Source organism: Balaenoptera borealis (genome assembly GCF_965194805.1).
Source record: "Balaenoptera borealis genome assembly, chromosome: 15".
NCBI classification, from domain to species: Eukaryota; Metazoa; Chordata; class Mammalia; order Artiodactyla; family Balaenopteridae; genus Balaenoptera; species Balaenoptera borealis.
The window spans coordinates 42,844,986-42,864,558 of NC_138871.1; the positions used below are offsets into that span (position 1 = coordinate 42,844,986).

Below are 19,573 nucleotides of genomic sequence, written 5' to 3' on the forward strand. Positions count from 1 at the left end.
CAATAACTGACATTTCTAGGGCAATAATCCTTCATTCTCTGATAATTCCACAAAGGGCAACAATTTGTATGTTTTAACAAGTAAATAATTTGAAAATGGAGCATGGGAAATAAGTCATCCTTTCTTACCATTCGGATACCTAGCTGCAGGACAGTTGACTTTTTAAAAGTACCATTCTGGTCTGAGATCTTCTGCAAATCTATTCCCAGTCTTTCCATTACCATAAATCTGTAACTATAAGAAGGAGAAGTCAAAAGGAGATATTAAAATAGCAAAGCTGAAATTGTCTATTTATGAATTTGAAACAATGGAAAAATACCCCCAACTTAACAATAAAGAATGATGCAATCTGAACCATTAGAGAATGAATGTACGTTAATAATCTTGCCATTCTTTTGCAGAAACATACTAAGTATTTACTTTGCAGTTAGTTTTTGAGTAGAAGAGCACGCTGTGCTGAACCACTCACACTGTCTTTGAACATGAAAAGAGAAGTCTTTCTAAATTAGTCTTGAACTTAATTCATTTTGACTCCATCACCTTCTTGCCATATGGCCTTGAGCAATTATTTTTCCATACAGAAGATTTTATTTATGTTTGTTTCTTGACCTTATAAAATCATATTTACTTTATCTATACATTTACAAACATGTGTTTTTCTAAATGTATGTCTTCCTTTTCTTTTCTGTTTGGGACCTCTCCCCCCCCCTTTCTTCCCTTCACTTACATACCCGTATCAGCCCCTATTCTATATCTATCTATGTATACACACACACAAACACATATAGGAATTTTTGTATTTTTTTGACAAAAATGCAATCTAATTATATGAACTTTTCTGCATCATACTTTTTTCAATAATATCTCATTGAAATCCTTCCAAATCAACTGGTAGAGCTCTAATTGATTCCTTTAACGGGCTGCATAGTATTACATGATATAGATGTACCATGGTTTACTCAGCCATTCACCCCCCATAGGTAGCCCTTTACTTTGTTTCAAGATTACTGTTTGTTCATTTTTTTTAAATTTATAGCATTTAAAGACCATTTAGGCAAAGCACTGACCTCTGAGCCTATTTTCTCACCTAGGAAAAGAAATATTATCACCTATCTTAAAAGGCTAATGAAAGAACAAAATGGGTACCTAACAAATGACATTTTTTAAAAAAATCACTACTAATTAATTATTTATATGTGATGACTAGCCATGTTTGGTGAGTTTAAAAATATTTCTACAAATTTTTGGTTGTGCCTCTCCTCAAGAGATGGAGCTTAATTAGATCTCCTCTCTTGAATATGGGGTAGACTTAATGACTTGCTTCTAGCAAAGAGAATACAATAGAAATGATGGGCTATCACGTCTAAAATTAGATTATAAAAGGACTGTGACTTTCTTTTTGGATGCATGCTCTTGTGTGTGCTCTTTCTCCTTCTCTCCCTCTTTCAATTACAGCAAGCCAGCTGCCATGCCTTTATGACACTCGGGCACCCTCTGGAGAGACCTACATGGTGAGGAAGTGAGGCCTGCCAACAATCACGCGAGAGAATTTAAAAGCTGATGCTCTTAGGCCTGCCAATGGCCACATGAGTGATCTTGAAAGCAGATCCTTCCCCAGTTGAGCCTTGAGAAGACTACAGCCCAAAAGACATCTGACTACATCCTCATGAGAAGTCCTGAGCAAGAACCATCTAGGGAAACCATTTATACATAGATAACTGACCCACAGAAACTAAGATAATATTAGTTTGTCATTATAAGCCACCACATTTTAGGTCATTAGTTATATAGCAACGAATAACTAATAGACCACATGAGAAATAGTTACAGGACAATATTTGATTATAATAATTCCATTTTACCTTTTTCCCTTGAATTCAGTAATACCAGATCCATAAAACTGAGGAATTCCTAAATAATCAAGCTGTTTGAGTTCTATCCATTTTTTGACTGCAAAGACAAATTTCACAGGAAAAAAGGTATACTGTTTTAGAAAGGTATTTCTTACTTTTGCGTAGATGCTTAAACTTATTTAGCTAACTTAAATAGAAATTAGACCTTCCTAAAAACATTTTTTAAAAATCAAATATATCTAGCTAATAGTTGCAAATTCTATTTATCACTATAATTAACATAAAAACATACACAGATTGCTAACATTTTAAAATTTTAAATCAGTTATAACCAAAACAAAAATAGTCATAGTCACTCTACTCAATACTCTGTAATGACCTATATGGGAAAAGAATCTAAAAAAGAGTGGATATATATATAATATATATATGTATATATGTATAAATGATTCACTTTGCTGTATAGTAGAAACTAACACAACATTGTAAATCCACTATACTCCAAAAAAAAATTTTTTTTAAATATAAAAAATAAAATATGCAACAAAAAACAAAACAAAAATAGCATAGTCATAAAATGCATTGATATCATTTACACAAATGTTTCTATTCATTAAAAAAATTCATCCCCTTATATGTTTGTTACATTTTTAAATATAAAATATGTTAACCACCAAAGGATCAGTAGAAAGACAGCTTTTTCTTCCGTATTACTAAAAGTCTAAAGCCACAGTAGTCAAAATAAATAAATAAGTAAATAAAAATTGGGCAGAAAAATCATCTTACTCTGAAACTGTTGTACTGAAACTGTTTTGATTAAATTTTGTTTAAAAAAATCAAATCCACTTAAATAATCAGGCAGCTTATTTAATTTTTCATTTTTCTACCATATATGCTTAATGTTTAAGACAGCTCTACTGATAAACAATGAAGTTTAATGGATTCTGTTTGTCACTCTGACATAGTTTAAGCAGTTAGTAAAGACTACAGTCTTAATGTTCAGAAGGTTCCATTAAAGAAAACAAAGTTAATTATTGAGGTTAGACTCATCATTCTCTTTCCTAAACATGGTGTAAAGGACCTTAATTATACTCATATCAACTTCCTTTAAGCTTTACTAGTCCATCTATATCATATAGTATTTATAACATGCTTTTTTTCTTCTTAGCTCTGCTCATATTTATTTCATATTCCAATCCTCTAACTGGTAGTTCTTACATCTGATATCCAGCTCCAATTAATTACTCAACATACAAATATTTAACATTTTTAACTTACTTTCTAAATCATCTTAATGTTTAATCATTTCCATACACTATGCCCTAATCTATTCTATGGTCATTCCTTTTGTTTATAATCTACTGCCCATTTTATTGTCTTTTCCTTATATCCTTCTTATCCAAATGGTTTTTTGTGAAAGAAACAATTTCATTTTACTATCTTTTATACCTAGAGAACTCTTGGTAGCTTAGATCAACAATCCAACATTTTATGTAAAGTAATAGAAATAACTTTGACTTGAAATATATAACCAATTATGTATATAATATCAAGATTTGTATACCATCTGTCTTGTTTTTATATAACAGTTAACTGTATCATTTTACAATAAAAATTCCTAATTGAAAAGAATTTTCCATAAGGCCAGAAAAAGACAAAAATATTAACACCCACTTTAGCAAACATATATATGGAAGTAGCTTACTTTGCTAATTTTACTTACTACAGTCTTTTTTTGCCACTCTTTGATAAAATTTAAGCTCTGAAAATAATGGGCCATTTTCTTGATATTCCTATAAAAGAAAAGAACAGTTAATTTTATTAGAAAAAAATTTTAAAGATGGAATTGGTATTTCAACTGTGAAAATATGAGTATACATATGTAATATATAATAGTACTTGAATCACAAAAATCTCAGAAAAGCACTAAATAAACAAAGAATCTCATTTTTAGCATTTTGTAATGCTATCTCTATGCAGTCTTAGACATGAAAGTAGTCTTCTTATGGAAAGAACTTACTAAAAACACTGAGAACTGTACACGTACACAGACACTCAGTGTGTACTAACATGTATAACAGGGTGGATACACTGCAAACTACCCTGATGGTTCATTCATACATGAACCTTTACTGACTGTCTACAATATTTTGTTCATAATACTAGCCACAGGGGATACAAACAAAAATAAAACCTCATTCCTGCCTTTAAGGACTTTATCATCTAGAGCAGAGAGGAAAAGAAAGGGAGAAGATAGAGAGCTAGATAAGATACAAGGATGATAAATGTCAATGCAGAAGAACAAAATTCTCCAGTCTTTACATTTTAATAATGTGAAAATATATCATAATATTAGATGTATTGTTAATTAAAATTATGAAAACTAAGGTGAGAAACATTTTTACAACAATGAAATGAATAAAGCAGAAAATAAAAATGTCAAATATATGTAAAACACAAATTTAAGAGCAATACTTACCACTTTTATTACATGTCTTGCATCTTTATCTGGGTTATTTATGGGGAAAGCTGCAGAACAAAAGACAGTGAGGAAAACAATAGTTGTTCCCAATTACTGAATGCCTACTATATCCCAGACACTGGACTAAGAACCTCTTATGGTAGGTATCACCTCCATTTTATACAAGATGCTTCTAAGGTTTAACAAGTTGAATAATTTGCTCACTAAGTAGAAGCAGATTGGGGACTGAAACTCAAATCTGACACCACAGCCCACACTCTTCACCATAAACCATACTCAAATATTCAAACATGGAAACCCATAGATTATATCAATCACATAGATCCAAATGTAGGGGAACCTATTTTCTAGATATATAGCATTAAACCCAATAAATGATATATAGTATAATCCATTGATTGAATTTTGCTAAATTAAAATCTATGATAATTCAGAAGTGAACATTGATTCATTTTAAGTAGAAAGTTCAAAACAACTTCTATTTGGCAAAATTCTAAAATAAATCAAGTTAGAAAGAGAATAAAGTCGTTAAAAAATCATCTCCTGAGCCTAGCAAAGAGTACGTATCTCATAACATAAGCTCATTTCAATTTCAAGTTATCTTACTTCATTTTATTACTTACCATTTGCATTTTAGATACAGTAATCCAACTTATGAAAATTCCACTGTTCAAATTCTTAAATCAAATCAATCATTTCATCTACATTATCTAAGTTATTAAAAGATTACTTTTTATTCAAATCTTGATAAGAGAAGTTGACATGTATATTTATTCGTATTGTGAAGGTCTAGAATGTTGTCATTCAACTATTTACTCTTCATTCATTTATTCCTTTATTCATTCAACTAACCAATATTTATTTATCAAGAGGCTAGAATAGGCAAGGCACTGTGTTAAGTGTTTGTCAGGATGATGTTTAAAGGAAAGTGAAAGGATTCCCCCCATCCCCCCAGCAAAGTCGGCCACCACGTCCTGTCCACTGTCCACCACAAACCGTGGGGTGTTGCTCCAGGACCTTGATTCAGACATGTATGCTCCCCCATCCATTAAACACTAATGTCTATGTTACTAACTCCGAGCTCTATCTTCAGTCTTGAAGCTGGGCAAGTAGAGGCCTTGTAGGCCAGTGCGGTGCAGCTCAACAACCATGAAAGAAATAAAGATCTGTGACAGGCTACTTAATCTTCAGTGGAATATGCAGATAGAATTTCTGAATTTGGCATGCAGATACCTTTGAGAGCAGTTTGTACCAATTAGCATATTGGAAATGAAAGAAAACAGTGTGTTCCTCCCTTTGCTATTGTAGAAGACATATGAAGTCCCTTATAACCATAGTGTCATAACTATGAAAGAGAAAAGCATCCCTTTGTGTTCCCAAAAACACATGCTATTCCTTTTGGGATAGAGTAGCCAAGCTGAACCCAGAGCCTGCACAACCTGTTCCTCCCCCAGCTTTGAAAGAGCTGATGGAAGCTATCTGGCTGGTCTGAGGAGCCGATGTTGCAGAAATGTCCAGGTGCTTACAGGAAGGATAATCAACAATCAGTGAGAGGTGGAAGCGCACCTTGGCTGCCCAAGGTGCCCACTGCCCCACCGTGGGTAAAGCCCGGGTACAGAATGTCGCCATCCTTTACCCGATTTCATCGAACAAGCCTTCTGACAGGTCTCCCATCCTCTAGCTTTCTCCTGGCTTCAATCCATCTTCTCCAGGATGACCCAGGGGGAACGGAGTCAAGATGACGGAGTAGGAGAACGTGGAGTTTGCATCTCCTCACAAGTACACAAGAATGCATCGGAGCAATTCTCACATAGCAACTACTGGGCGCTAGTGGGGGACCACTAACACCTAAGGGGATGGGAGGTATCCCTGTATGACCAGGCCACGGGTCGGGCCTGAGCTCCTGTGATGAGAGCGCCAAGTTCAAGCTGCTGGACTAACAGAGAACTTCAGGCCCCAGGGAATATTAATCAGTGTGAGTTCTCCCAGAGGTCCTCACCTCAGCACCAAAACCTGGCACCACCCAACTGCCTGCAAACTCCAGTGCTGGACACCTCAGGCCAAACAACCAACAAGAGAGGAACACAGCCATACTCATCAAAAAAAAATGAGACGACAAAAAAATATGTTACAGACGAAGAAGCAAGGTAAAAACCTATAAGACAAGATAAATGAAGAGGAAACAGGCATTCTCCCTAAAAAAGAATTCAGAGTAATGATAGTAAAGATGATCCAAAATCTGGGAAAACGAATGGAGGCACGGATCGAGAAAATACAAGAAATGTTTAACAAGGACCTAGAAGAACTAAAGAACAAACAAACAGTGATGAACAACACAATAACTGAAATGAAAACTACACTAGAAGGAACCAATAGCAGAATAACTGAGGCAGAAGAACGGATAAGTGAGCTGGACGAGAGAATGGTGGAAATATTTGCTAAGGAGCAGAAAAAAGATAAACCAATGAAAAGAAATGAGGACTGTCTAAGAGACCTTGCTGACTACATTAAACACACCAACATTCAAATTATAGGGGTCCCAGAAGAAGAAGAGAAAGAGAAAGGGTCTGAGAAAATATTTGAAGAGATTATCATTGAAAACATCCCTAATATGGGAAAGGAAATAGCCATCCAAGTCCAGGAAGCACAGAGAGTCCCATACAGGATGAACCCAAGGAGAAACATGCCAAGATACATATTAATCAAACTAACAAAAATTAAATTCAAAGAAAAAATATTAAAAGCAGCAAGGGAAAAGCAGCAAAGAACATACAAGGGAATCCCCATAAGGTTATCAGCTGATTTATCAGCAGAAACTCTGCAGGCCAGGAGGGAGGGGCAGGATATATTTAAAGTGCTAAAAGGGAAACACCTACAACCAAGATTACTCTACCCAGCAAGGATCTCATTCAGGTTGATGGAGAAATCAAAAGCATTACAGTTAAGCAAAAGTTAGGAGAATTCAGCACCACCAAACTAGCTTTACAGCAAATGCTAAAGGAACTTTTCTAGGCAGGAAACATGAGAGAAGAAAAAGACCTACAAAAACAAATGCAAAACAATTAAGAAAATGGTAATAGGAACATACAAATTAATAACTACCTTAAATGTAAATGGATTAAATGCTCCAACCAAAAGACACAGACTGGCTGAATGGATACAAAAACAAGACCCATATATATGCTGCCTACAAGAGACCCACTTCAGACTTAGGGACACAGGCAGACTGAAAATGAGGGGATGGAAAAAGATATTCCATGCAAACAGAAATCAAAAGAAAGCTGGAGTAGCAATACTCATATCAGATAAAGTAGACTTTAAAATAAAGACTGTCACAAGAGACAAGGAAGGACACTACACAATGATCCAGGGATCAATCCAAGAAGAAGCTATAATAATTGTAAATATTTATGCGCCCAACATAGGAGCTCCTCGATACATAGGAAAGTGCTAACAGCCATAAAAGGGGAAATCGACAGTAACACAATAATAGTGGGGAACTTTAACACCCCTTACACCAATGGACAGATCATCCAGACAGAAAACTAATAAGGAAACACAGCTTTAAATGACACAATAGATCAGATAGACATAATTAATATTTATAGGACATTCCACCCAAAAGAAGCAGAATACATTTTCTTCTCAAGTGCACATGGAACACTCTCCAGGACAGATCACTTCATGGGTCACAAATCAAGCCTCAGTAAATTTAAGAAAATTTAAATCCTATCAAGCAAATTTTCCAACCACAATGCTACAACGCTATGAGATTAGAAATCAATTACAGGAAAAAAAACCTGTAAAAAACACAACCACATGGAGGCTAGACAATACACTGCTAAATAACCAAAAGATCACTGAAGACATCTAAGAGGAAATCAAAATATACATAGAAACAAAGGGCAATGAAAACACAACAACCCAAAACCTATGGGATGCAGCAAAAGCAGTTCTAAGAGGGAAGTTTATAACAATACATTCCTACCTCAAGAAACAAGAAAAATCTCAAATAAACAACCTAGCCTTACACCTAAGCAACTAGAAAAAGAAGAACAAACAAAACCCAAGGTTAGTAGAGGAAAGAAATCATAAAGATCAGAGCAGAAATAAATGAAATAGAAATGATGAAAACAATAGCATAAATCAATGAAAATAAAAGCTGGTTCTTTGAGAAGATAAACAAAATTGGTAAACCTTTAGCGAGACTCATCAAGAAAAAAAGGGAGAGGACTCAAATCAATGAGGTTAGAAATGAAAAAGGAGAAATTACAACTGACACCGCAGAAATACAAAGCATCCTAAGAGACTACTACAAGCAACTCTATGCCAACAAAATGGACAACCTGGAAGAAATGGACAAATTCTTAGAAAGGTACAAACTTATAAGACTGAACCAGGAAGAAATAGAAAATATAAACAGACCAATCACAAGTAATGAAATTGAAACTGCAATAAAAAATCTTCCAACAAACAAAAGTCCAGGACCAGATGGCTTCACAGGTGAATTCTATCAAACATTTAGAGAAGAGCTCACAGCCATCCTTCTCAAACTCTTCCAAAAAATTGCAGAGGAAGGAACCCTCCCATGCTCATTCTACGAGGCCACCATCACCCTGATACCAAAACCAGACAAAGATATCACAAAAAAAGAAAATTACAGACCAATATCACTGATGATCATGGACGCAAAAATCCTCAACAAAATACTAGCAAACAAAATCTAACAACACATTAAAAGGATCATACACCATGATCAAGTGGGATTTATCCCAGAGAGGCAAGGATTCTTCAATATACACAAATTAATCAATGTGATACACCATATTAACAAATTAAAGAAAACTATATGATCATTTCAATAGATGCAGAAAAAGCTTTCAACAAAATTCAACACCCATTTATGATAAAAACTCTCCAGAAAGTGGGCATAGAGGGAACCTACCTCAACATAATAAAGGCCATATATGACAAACCCACAGCAAACATCACTCTCAATGGTGAAAAACTGAAAGCATTTCCTCTAAGATCAGGAACAAGACAAGGATGTCCACTCTCGCCACTATTATTCAACATAGTTTTGGAAGTCCTAGCCACGGCAATCAGAGAAGAAAAAGAAATAAAAGGAATACAAACTGGAAAAGAAGAATAAAACTGTCACTGTTTGCAGATGACATGATACTATACATAGAAAATCCTAAAGATGCCACCAGAAAACTACTAAAGCTAATCAATTAATTTGGTAAAGTTGCAGAATACAAAATTAATACACAAAAATCTCTTGCATTCCTTCCTGTACACTAACAATGGAAGATCAGAAAGAGAAATTAAGGAAACACTCCCATTTACCATAGCAACAAAAAGAATAAAATACCTAGGAATAAACCTACATAAGGTGGTAAAAGACCTGTACTCAGAAAACTATAAGACAATGATGAAAGAAATCAAAGATGACATAAACAGATGGAGAGATATACCATGTTCTTGGATTGGAGGAATCAATATTGTGAAAATGACTATACTACCCAAAGCAATCTACAGATTCAATGCAATCCCTATCAAATTACCAATGGCATTTTTCACAGAATTAAAACAAAAAATTTTACAACTTGTATGGAAACACAGGAGACCCCGTATAGCCAAAGCAATCTTGAGAAAGAAAAACGGAGCTGGAGGAATCAGACTCCCTGACTTCAGACTATACTACAAAGCTACAGTAATCAAGACAGTATGGTACTGGCACAAAGGCAGAAATACAGATCAGTGGAACAGAATAGAAAGCCTGGAGATAAACCCATGCACCTATGGTCAGCTAATCTATGACAAAGGAGACAAGGATATACAATGGAGAAAAGACAGTCTCTTCAATAAGTGATGCTGGGAAAACTGGACAGCTACATGTAAAAGAATGAAATCAACACAATACGCAAAAATAAACTCAAAATGAATTAGAGACCTAAATGAAAGAATGGACACTATAAAACTCTTAGAGGTAAACATAAGAACACTCTATGACAAATCACAGCAGGATCTTTTTTGACGCACCTCCTACAGCAATGAAAATAAAAACAAAAATAAACAAATGGGACCTAATGAAACTTAAAAGCTTTTGCACAGCAAAGGAAACCATAAACAAGACAAAAAGACAACCCTCACAATGGGAGAAAATATTTGCAAACGAAGCAACTGAGAAGGGATTAATCTCCAAAATATACAAACAACTCATGCAGTTCGATATCAAAAAAACAAAAAACCCAATCAAAAAATGGATGGAAGACCTAAACAGACATTTCTCCAAAGAAAACATACAGATGGCCAACAAACACATGAAAAGATGCCCAACATCACTAATTATTAGAGAAATATAAATCAAAACTACAATAAGGTATCACTTCACACTGGTTAGAATGGCCATCATCAAAAAATCTACAAACGGGGCTTTCCTGGTGGCACAGTGGTTGAGAATCTGCCTGCTAATGCAGGGGACATGGGTTCGAGCCCTGGTCTGGGAAGATCCCACATGCTGTGGAGCAACTAGGCCCATGAGCCACAACTACTGAGCCTGCGCATCTGGAGCCTGTGCTCCGCAACAAGAGAGGCCACAATAGTGAGAGGCCCGCACACCGCGATGAAGAGTGGCCCCCGCTTGCCGCAACTAGAGAAAGCCCTAGCACAGAAACGAAGACCAACATAGCAATCAATCAATCAATCAATCAATCAATCTTTAAAAAAAAAATCTACAAACAATAAATGCTGGAAAGGGTCTGGAGAAAAGGGAACTCTCTTGCACTGTTGGTGGGAATGTAAATTGACACAGCCACTATGGAGAACACTATGGAGGTTGCTTAAAAAACTAAAGACAGAACTACCAGATGACCCAGCAATCCCACTACTGGGCATATACCCAGAGAAAACCATAATTCAAAAAGACACATGCACTCCAATGTTCACTGCAGCACTATTTACAATAGCCAGGACATGGAAGCATCCTAAATGCCCATCGACAGATGACTGGATAAAAAAGATATATACAGTGGACTATCAGCCATAAAAAGGAAAAAAATTGGGTCATTTGTAGAGACGTGGATGGACCTAGAGACTGTCATACAGAGTGAAGTAAGTCAGAAAGAGAAAAACAAATATATATTAATGCATATGTGTGGAATCTAGAAAAATGGTACAGATGAACCTATTTGCAAAGCAGAAATAGAGATACAGAGCAAGAGAACAAACCTATGGTCACCAAGGGGGAAAGGGGGAGGTGGGATGAACTGGAAGATTTTAATTGACATATATACACTACTGGGTATAAAATAGATAACTAATGAGAACCTGCTATATAGCACAGGGAACTCTACTCAGTGCTCTGTGGTGACCAAAATGGGAAGGAAATCCAAAAAAGAGGGGATATATGTATACATATAGCTGATTCACTTCACTGTACAGCAGAAACTAACACAACATTGTAAGGCAACTATACTCCAATAAAAAAATTTTTTTTTTAAAAAGGAAAGTGAAGGGAAAAAAGGTCAAACTAGTATTGAAAACTGTCAGTTAGATTATGATCAAATTCTTCAAGTATATTTTCAGTGTATTTACCAAAACGCTATGTCCTCTCATTACTACTCCTAACATTTTTCCTTCGTTCCTAACTCTATCAACTTGTCTTTTCTCTATTAATTCACTTAATAGATGTAAAAAGTATGTTATAAATTTACTAAACTATATAAATTCTACTTCACAGCTAAGCCAACTCATGCACAATTTTCTTAAGCAATCTCCAAAAACTTTGATGTTAGCAATGCTATTAGTCAGTTAAAGAAATTACTGATACTTCAATTTTGGTTGATATTAGATATAAACTGTGAACCCAGACCTCTTTACAGTAACAAAGAAAGTAACTTATTTATATTAATTAAAATTTTCTTTTCCTCTTTATTCATATAGTCACTTCATTTTCACCCACGCAGCAGTCCCAAGGGAACCGCAGGGGGACTGGATTATCCATATCTAGGAAGGAAAAAACTAAAGAAAGTATAAAAAGAAGAAGGGGTCCAGTCCTAGCATAGAAGAAATGATGAGAAAAGCCTGTCCTCTCACCCCATGGCAAACTATTTTTACCACTATGGTACCCAAGGCTGGAGAGAAACAGTCCTGCCCTAACCCTGGTCCACTCAGTACAATATTGACTCTAGGCAATGGTCTTTGCTTCCTGAGGTAGAAGGTGGTAGAAACTCCCTGCATCTTTTCTCAAAGCAAGTGGCCAAAACAGCAAATACATCTTTAAACCTAACAGAATGTAAGAAACAGAAAAGCACAAAAGGAAAATGAGGGTTTCAATTAGATAAGTAACTTATTATGTTGCAAGTGGGGAAAAAAGATATCCAACCAGTCCAATGTTCTACTCCTTGCTGATTTCAATCAGTGTATCTTTACCGCTTTATAATCTGAATCTTCCTTTCATATGATTTCACATGAACATAATAATGTGCTGACATATACTTGAAACATCCCCACCCTTGTCATTTGATAGCTACAAAATATTCTCTATAAACTTCCAAGTCAGATTATATTAGAGAGCCTAAATCCAAAATCAATTGACCAGAAAGCTCTTGGAGATGGATGTTGAACAAATAAATTGTCCTAGTGACCATGGAGGTCTCTTTACAGCAATCGATCAGTTAATTAATTAAATAAATATTTTTTTCCTACTATAAATAAATAGAATCTTTCACATTCTAGGTAGTGAAATTAAATAATGACAGAAAACAGATAAAGACAAGGTATCCGCTTTCATAGTCTAGTGGAGAAATCAGACATTCATCAAATACTCATATGGGGTGTAAAACTGTAATCATCACAAGTGTTAAAAGGAGAGGTGGACAGTATGATGAGAATGTACACTTTAATTATATAAAAAGGAATGCTTGTGCAAAAATAGCTGAAGAGGTGATGAAGGGCCAGATGCAAATCTAGCTAAGAATTTCTCTCCATGAAAGATTTTAAATGTTTGAGGTATAGTTGAGGAACAGGAAACACATAATGAGATTTACATCTTGAACAGATCACTACACTACAAGGTGGAGAAAAGACTGAAAGGGAACCAGAGTAGATATAGATAGATTAGTAAGGATTTAATATTGATAGATTAGAGAAGAGAGGACTATAGACTGGATTAGAGTATCAATGGCAGATTAAAAGGATGAGCAGATTCCAGAAATTTCAGAAAGTGAAACTGATAGGACTTGACCATGGAGGGAAAGGGATCTAGTCTGGTAGGTTACAGCTGACTGATCTATTGGAAGTTGAGAAGAATGATCAATCATAGACTGATAGTGTTGAAAGTATAGCAGTCTCACATCCTCATTTAAATTTCTGATGAGAGGTCTGATGACCTGATAAGGAATGCATTGTACATTTATATGATATTTGCCTTTCTACCATCTCTTTTCTATTCATTGGTAACCTCATCTGGTTGTTCCTTTGAGGAACCAAACCTCCCACTATCCATGTAGACCTAGTAGGGCTGCCTATCACAGTGTATCCTCCCTTACATTCCAGAGTTGAGCACATGACCAAGCGTGGTGCTTTGGAATGTACAAGCCCACAGGCCACCATAACCAGTTCAGAAAAAGCAAAGTGCCCCAACTAGGTATAAAAGTCTTCCGTAGCATTTGACATTAAAATGCTGCATAACACAAGATAGACCATAAGCTTTAAGGACACCAAAATTCTAGAAATAGCAGTGATCACTTTCCTTCGGTAAATGGAAAATAAAGCCTGAAAATAAAATCCAAAACTGAGGAAAGTAGGCAGGGAGAAAGAGTCCTAGTGACATTGCATAAGCCCTAGAGCTACCCATACCTAAAGCCAGAAAAGCCCTGTACTTCTCACTTACAAGAGTTAATAAATCCCCCTTTTGCTTAAATTCATTTGAATTTCTGACACTGGCAACCAAAGACTTACACAGACTGCAACAACTGTGTTCCATATGTAAGATTATTTTAAAGGTATTGTGTCATAGTTTAATGGGCAGTATTAGGTATTACATATAAAGCAGGTCTTACATAAACACAAAAAGAACAAACAATTCAAGAGGAAGAGAATTATGAATTTTTAAGCATCTAATGGATACTTAACATACATATACAAAATAATGATGTATGCTATGACCAATAACATCTTAGATTTGAAAAAATATGCAAGTAATCATAATAAATTTGAATGGACTAAGCACACCCTCTAAGGACAGAAACTGTAAGGTTGTTAAAAAATAAATAAATAAATGTATACTAAAACCTAGTGGTGTAGAGAAACAAAATAAAAAGATAAAAAATAAACTAATTAGCCAAAATTAGCTGAAAGAAAGCTGGAATATATATTTTCAAAAGTATGTAAGTCTCAGGAAAGAAGAATTATTAGACATAGAGTTAGTCCACCCAAATCATAAAAGGAACGATTCAACAGAAAGACAAAAATTATGAACTTGAAAGCATCTGATAATGTGCCTTCATAATATATGTCCAAAACAAGCAGAATTCCAAGAAAAAAACTGACCGAGTGAAAAAGATCATGGAAGATTTTAATACAATTCCATAATATATAAGCAAAAACAAATTAAAACAATAGAATTAACAGTGTTTATCTAAAGGCCACATAAAAAACAACAGAAGAATATATTTTCGTTTTAACCCAACATAAAACACTTTTTTAACTGCCCATATTTTTACCGAGAAAGCAGGTTTCATCAAATATCAAAGAGCAAGGATTATTAAGGCTACATTCTGTGACCACAATGCCTGGTCCCTAGGCCAAAGAAGAAATCACAATGAAAATTAGAAAATACACAGGACTATATAATATTGAAAATATTATAATGAATCTAGTTAGGATGTAGTTAAAGTGCAAATTTACTGCTTGTTTTCTCTGATAGACTGTAAGCCTCACAAAGACAGAATATTTTGTTTTATTTAGATGTATCCCAAGCACCTATTATAAGGCCTAGTGGGCATTCCTTAAAATTTTGATGAATAATTTAATGAATGAAAGTAGCATCTAGAAAGAAATTAATATCATTAAAATTTTCATTTTAAGAAAACTGAGGAGTACCCAAAATGGTGACATAGTAGGCTCCTGCACTTCCCTCCACAGAATATACAGCCACAAACAGAGCAACTCCCTCTTAAAGAGATTCAGAAACTAGCTAAGTGAGGGAGTCCTTAAGCTGAAACAAAAGGATGCCAATTATTAAAATGAAAATATATAAAAGTATAAAACTAGCTGGCAAATACAGTTAAATTCAGAATATGCTAATATTATAGCAGGTAAATCATTTACAACTCTAGTATAAAGGTTAAAAGACAAAAGTATTAGAAAAATCTATAACTATTATAATTTGTTAATGAATACATGAGACAAAAACATGTAAATTTTGACAACAAAAACATAAAATGTGTGGAGGGGGAGCAGAAAAATGTAGAGCTTTTTAGGTGCTCAAAGTTAAGTTATCAGCTTAAAACAGCCTGTTACAAGCATAAGATGCTTCATGTAAGCTTTATGGTAACTCCAAAAACAAAAACTTTAGATAAACAAGTGATAAAGAAATCAATGCACATCATTATGAAAAAATCATCAAATCACAAAGGAGGAGAGCAAGAGAAAAAGAAAGGAACAAAGGAACTACAAATCAACCAGAAAACAATTACCAAAATGGCAACAGTATGTTCACACCTATCAACAATTACTTTAAATGTAAATAGACTGAATTTGCCAAAAGACAGGGTGGTTAAATGGATAAAAAGAATAAGACCCAACTATATGACATCTAAAAGAGATTGGTTTCTGCTTCAAAGACACACAAGATTGAAAGTGAAGGGACGGAAAAAGATGTCCTATGCAAATGAAAACCAAAAGAAAGTAGGGGAAGCTACACTTATCTCAGACAAAATATACTTTAAACCAAAAACTGTAACAAGAGACATATGACCCAGCAATCCCACTACTGGGCATATATCCAGTGAAAACCATAATTCAAAAAGACACATGCACCCCAATGTTCATTGCAGCACTATTTACAATAGCCAGGACATGGAAGCAACCTAAGTGTCCATCGACAGATGAATGGATAAAGAAGATGTGGCACATATATACAATGGAATATTACTCAGCCATAAAAAGGAACAAAATTGAGTTATTTGTAATGAGGTGGATGGACCTAGAGATTATCATACAGAATGAAGTAAGTCAGAAAGAGAAAAATATCGTATATTAATGCATATATTTGGAATCTAGAAAAATGGTATAGATGATCTTATTTGCAAAGCAGAAATAGAGACACAGACATATGGAAAACAAATGTATGGATACCAAGGGGGAAAGGGAGGGTGTGGAAGGAATTGGGAGATTGGGATTGACATATATACACTATTGATATTATGTGTAAAATAGATAACTAATGAGAACCTACTGTATAGCCCAGGGAACTCTACTCAATGTTCTGTGGTGACCTAAATGTGAAGGAAATCCAAAAAAGAGGGGATATATGTATACGTATAGCTGATTCATTTTGCTGTTCAGTAGAAACTAATGCAACATTGTAAAGCAACTATACTCCAATAAAAATTAATTTAAAAAGATAAATAAAAGACAATGAGGATCATTACATAATGATAAAGGGATCTGTTCATCAAGAGGATATGACAATTGTAAATATCTATGTACCCAAGATAGGTGCACCTAAATATATAAAGCAAATATTAATAGATCGGAAGGGGGAAATAGTCTGCAATACAATAATAGTACAGGGCTTCAATACACTGCTTTCAACAATGGACAGATTATCCAGATAGAAAATCAGTGAGGAAATAATGGATGTAAACTACACGTTACATAAGAGGGACCTAATAGATATATACAGAACAGTCCATCAAAAGCAGCAGAATACATTCTTCTCAAGCACACATGGAACGTTTTTTAGGATAGATCATGCTAGGTGACAAAGCAAGTCCTAACAAATTTAAGAAACTGAAATCATATCAAGTATCTTTTCTGACCACAATGGTACAAAACTAGATATCGATTACAAGAGAAAACCTGGAAAATGCACAAATATGTGGAGATTGAACAATACACTCCTGAACAACCAATGGCTCAAAGAAGAAATTTTTAAAAATCAAGAAATAACTTGAGACAAACGAAAATGGAAACACAACATATCACTACTTATGGGTTACAGCAAAAACAGTTTTAAGAAGGAATTTTATAACAATAAACATCTACACTAAGAAAAAAGAAAAATCCAATATATATTCTAACTTTACATATCAAGGAACTAGAAAAAGAAAAAAGGAAGCTCAAAATTAGTAGAAAAAGGAAATAAAGATCAGAATGGAAATAAATAGAGACTAGACAGACAATTGAAAAGATCAAGTCAGACAAAGACACTACGAGAAAAGAAAATTACAGACCAATATCCCTGATGAAGATACATGCAAAAACACTCAACAAATAATTAGCAAATTGAATTCAACAGTACATTAAAGGATCATACACCACGATCAAGTGGGATTTATTTTGGGATGCAAAGATGGTTCAATATATGCAAATCAATTAACGTGATAAACTACATTAACAAAATGAAGGATGAAAATCATATGATCACCTCAATAGATGCAGAAAAAGCATTTGACAAAATTCAAAATGCTGTCATGATCAAAAAACTCTCAAAAACTGGGTATAGAAGGAACATATCTCAACATAATAAAAGCTAATTATGAGAAGCCCACATCCAACATCACACCCAAAAGTGAAAAGCTGAAAGCTTTTCCTTTAAGATCAGGAACAAGACAAGGATGCCCACTCTAGCCACTTTTATTCAACATAGTACTGGAAGTCCTAGCCAGAGAAATCAGGCAATAAAAAGAAATAAAAGGCATCTGAATTGGGAAGAAAGAATGTAAAATTATCTCTGTTTGTAGATGACATTCTATAGAGAAAATCCTTAAGACTCCAGGATACAAAATCAATATACAAGAATCAACTGTGTTTCCATACACTAACGATGAGGTATCAGAAAAAAAAATTCAGAAAACAATCCCACTTAGAGTACCATCAAAAAGAATCCATTACTTAGGAATAAATTTAACCAAGGATGAGAAAGATCTGTACACCAGGGACCTGAAAACATTGATGAAAGAAATGCAGAGGACACAATAAATGGGAAGATATTATGTGCTCATGGATCAGAAGAATCAACAGTGTTAAAACATTCAGACTACCCAAAGCAATCTATAGATTCAATGTAATCCTTACCAAAATTCCAGTGGCATTTTTCACAGAAATTTCTTAAAAATCCTAAAATTTGTATGGAACCACAAAAGACTCTGAATAGGCAAAGTATACTGAGCAAGAAGAACAAAGATGGAGGCGTCACACTCTCTGATTTCAAACTGTATTACAAAGCTGTAATAATCAAAACAGTATGGTGTTGGCATAAAAACAGAGGTGTAAATCAATGGTACAGAATAGAGAGTCCAGAAATAATTCATGGTCAATTAATTTTTGACAAAGGAGTCAAGAATATACAATGTAGAAAGGACAGGCTCTTCAATAAATGGTGCTGGGAACACTAGATAGCACATGCAAAAGAATTAAACTGGACCCTTATGTTATACTGTACACAAAAATCAACTCAGAATGGATTTAAAGACTTGAGTGTAAGACCTAAAACCATAAAAGATCCAGAAGAAAACACAGGGGGTCGGCTCCTTCATATTTGTCTTGGTAATGACTGTTTTGGATTTAAGACCAAAAACAAAGGCAATAAAAGCAAAACTACATAAGTGAGACTAACTAAAAAACTAAAAATTTCGTCACAGCAAAGGAAACCATCAACAAAATGAGAAGACAACCTATGGAATGACAGAAAATATTTGCAAACCACATATCCAATATCAAAATATACTTACTAAGATCATACAACTCAATAGCAAAAAAAATAAATAACCGAATTTTAAAATGGGCAAAGGCTCTTATAGATTTTTTCCAAAGAAGACATTCAAATGGCCAACAGGTGCATGAAACATTGCTCACCATCACCAATCATCAGGGAAATGCAAATTAAACCACAGTGAATATTACCTCACACCTGTTAGCAGGGCTATTATCAAATAGACAAGAAGTAACAAATGCTGGTGAGGATGTGGAGAAAAGGAAACGCTTTGTACACTATTGGTAGGAA

At 34.6% G+C, this 19,573-nt stretch overlaps 1 protein-coding gene across 3 annotated transcripts in view; it reads right to left on the bottom strand.

Moving 5' to 3' along the window:
- The window catches only part of VRK2 (VRK serine/threonine kinase 2), a 90,008-nt gene that overhangs the window by 52,055 nt on the left and 18,380 nt on the right, over positions 1-19,573 (bottom strand). For all 3 annotated transcript variants that reach the window (XM_082358239.1, XM_082358237.1, XM_082358238.1), the window contains exons 3-6: positions 4,333-4,382; positions 3,577-3,646; positions 1,863-1,950; positions 129-234 (exon numbers count right to left, since the gene is read on the bottom strand). In XM_082358239.1, the coding sequence (XP_082214365.1) occupies positions 129-234; positions 1,863-1,950; positions 3,577-3,646; positions 4,333-4,382 (314 nt within the window). The remainder of the gene's footprint in view (positions 1-128; positions 235-1,862; positions 1,951-3,576; positions 3,647-4,332; positions 4,383-19,573) is intronic.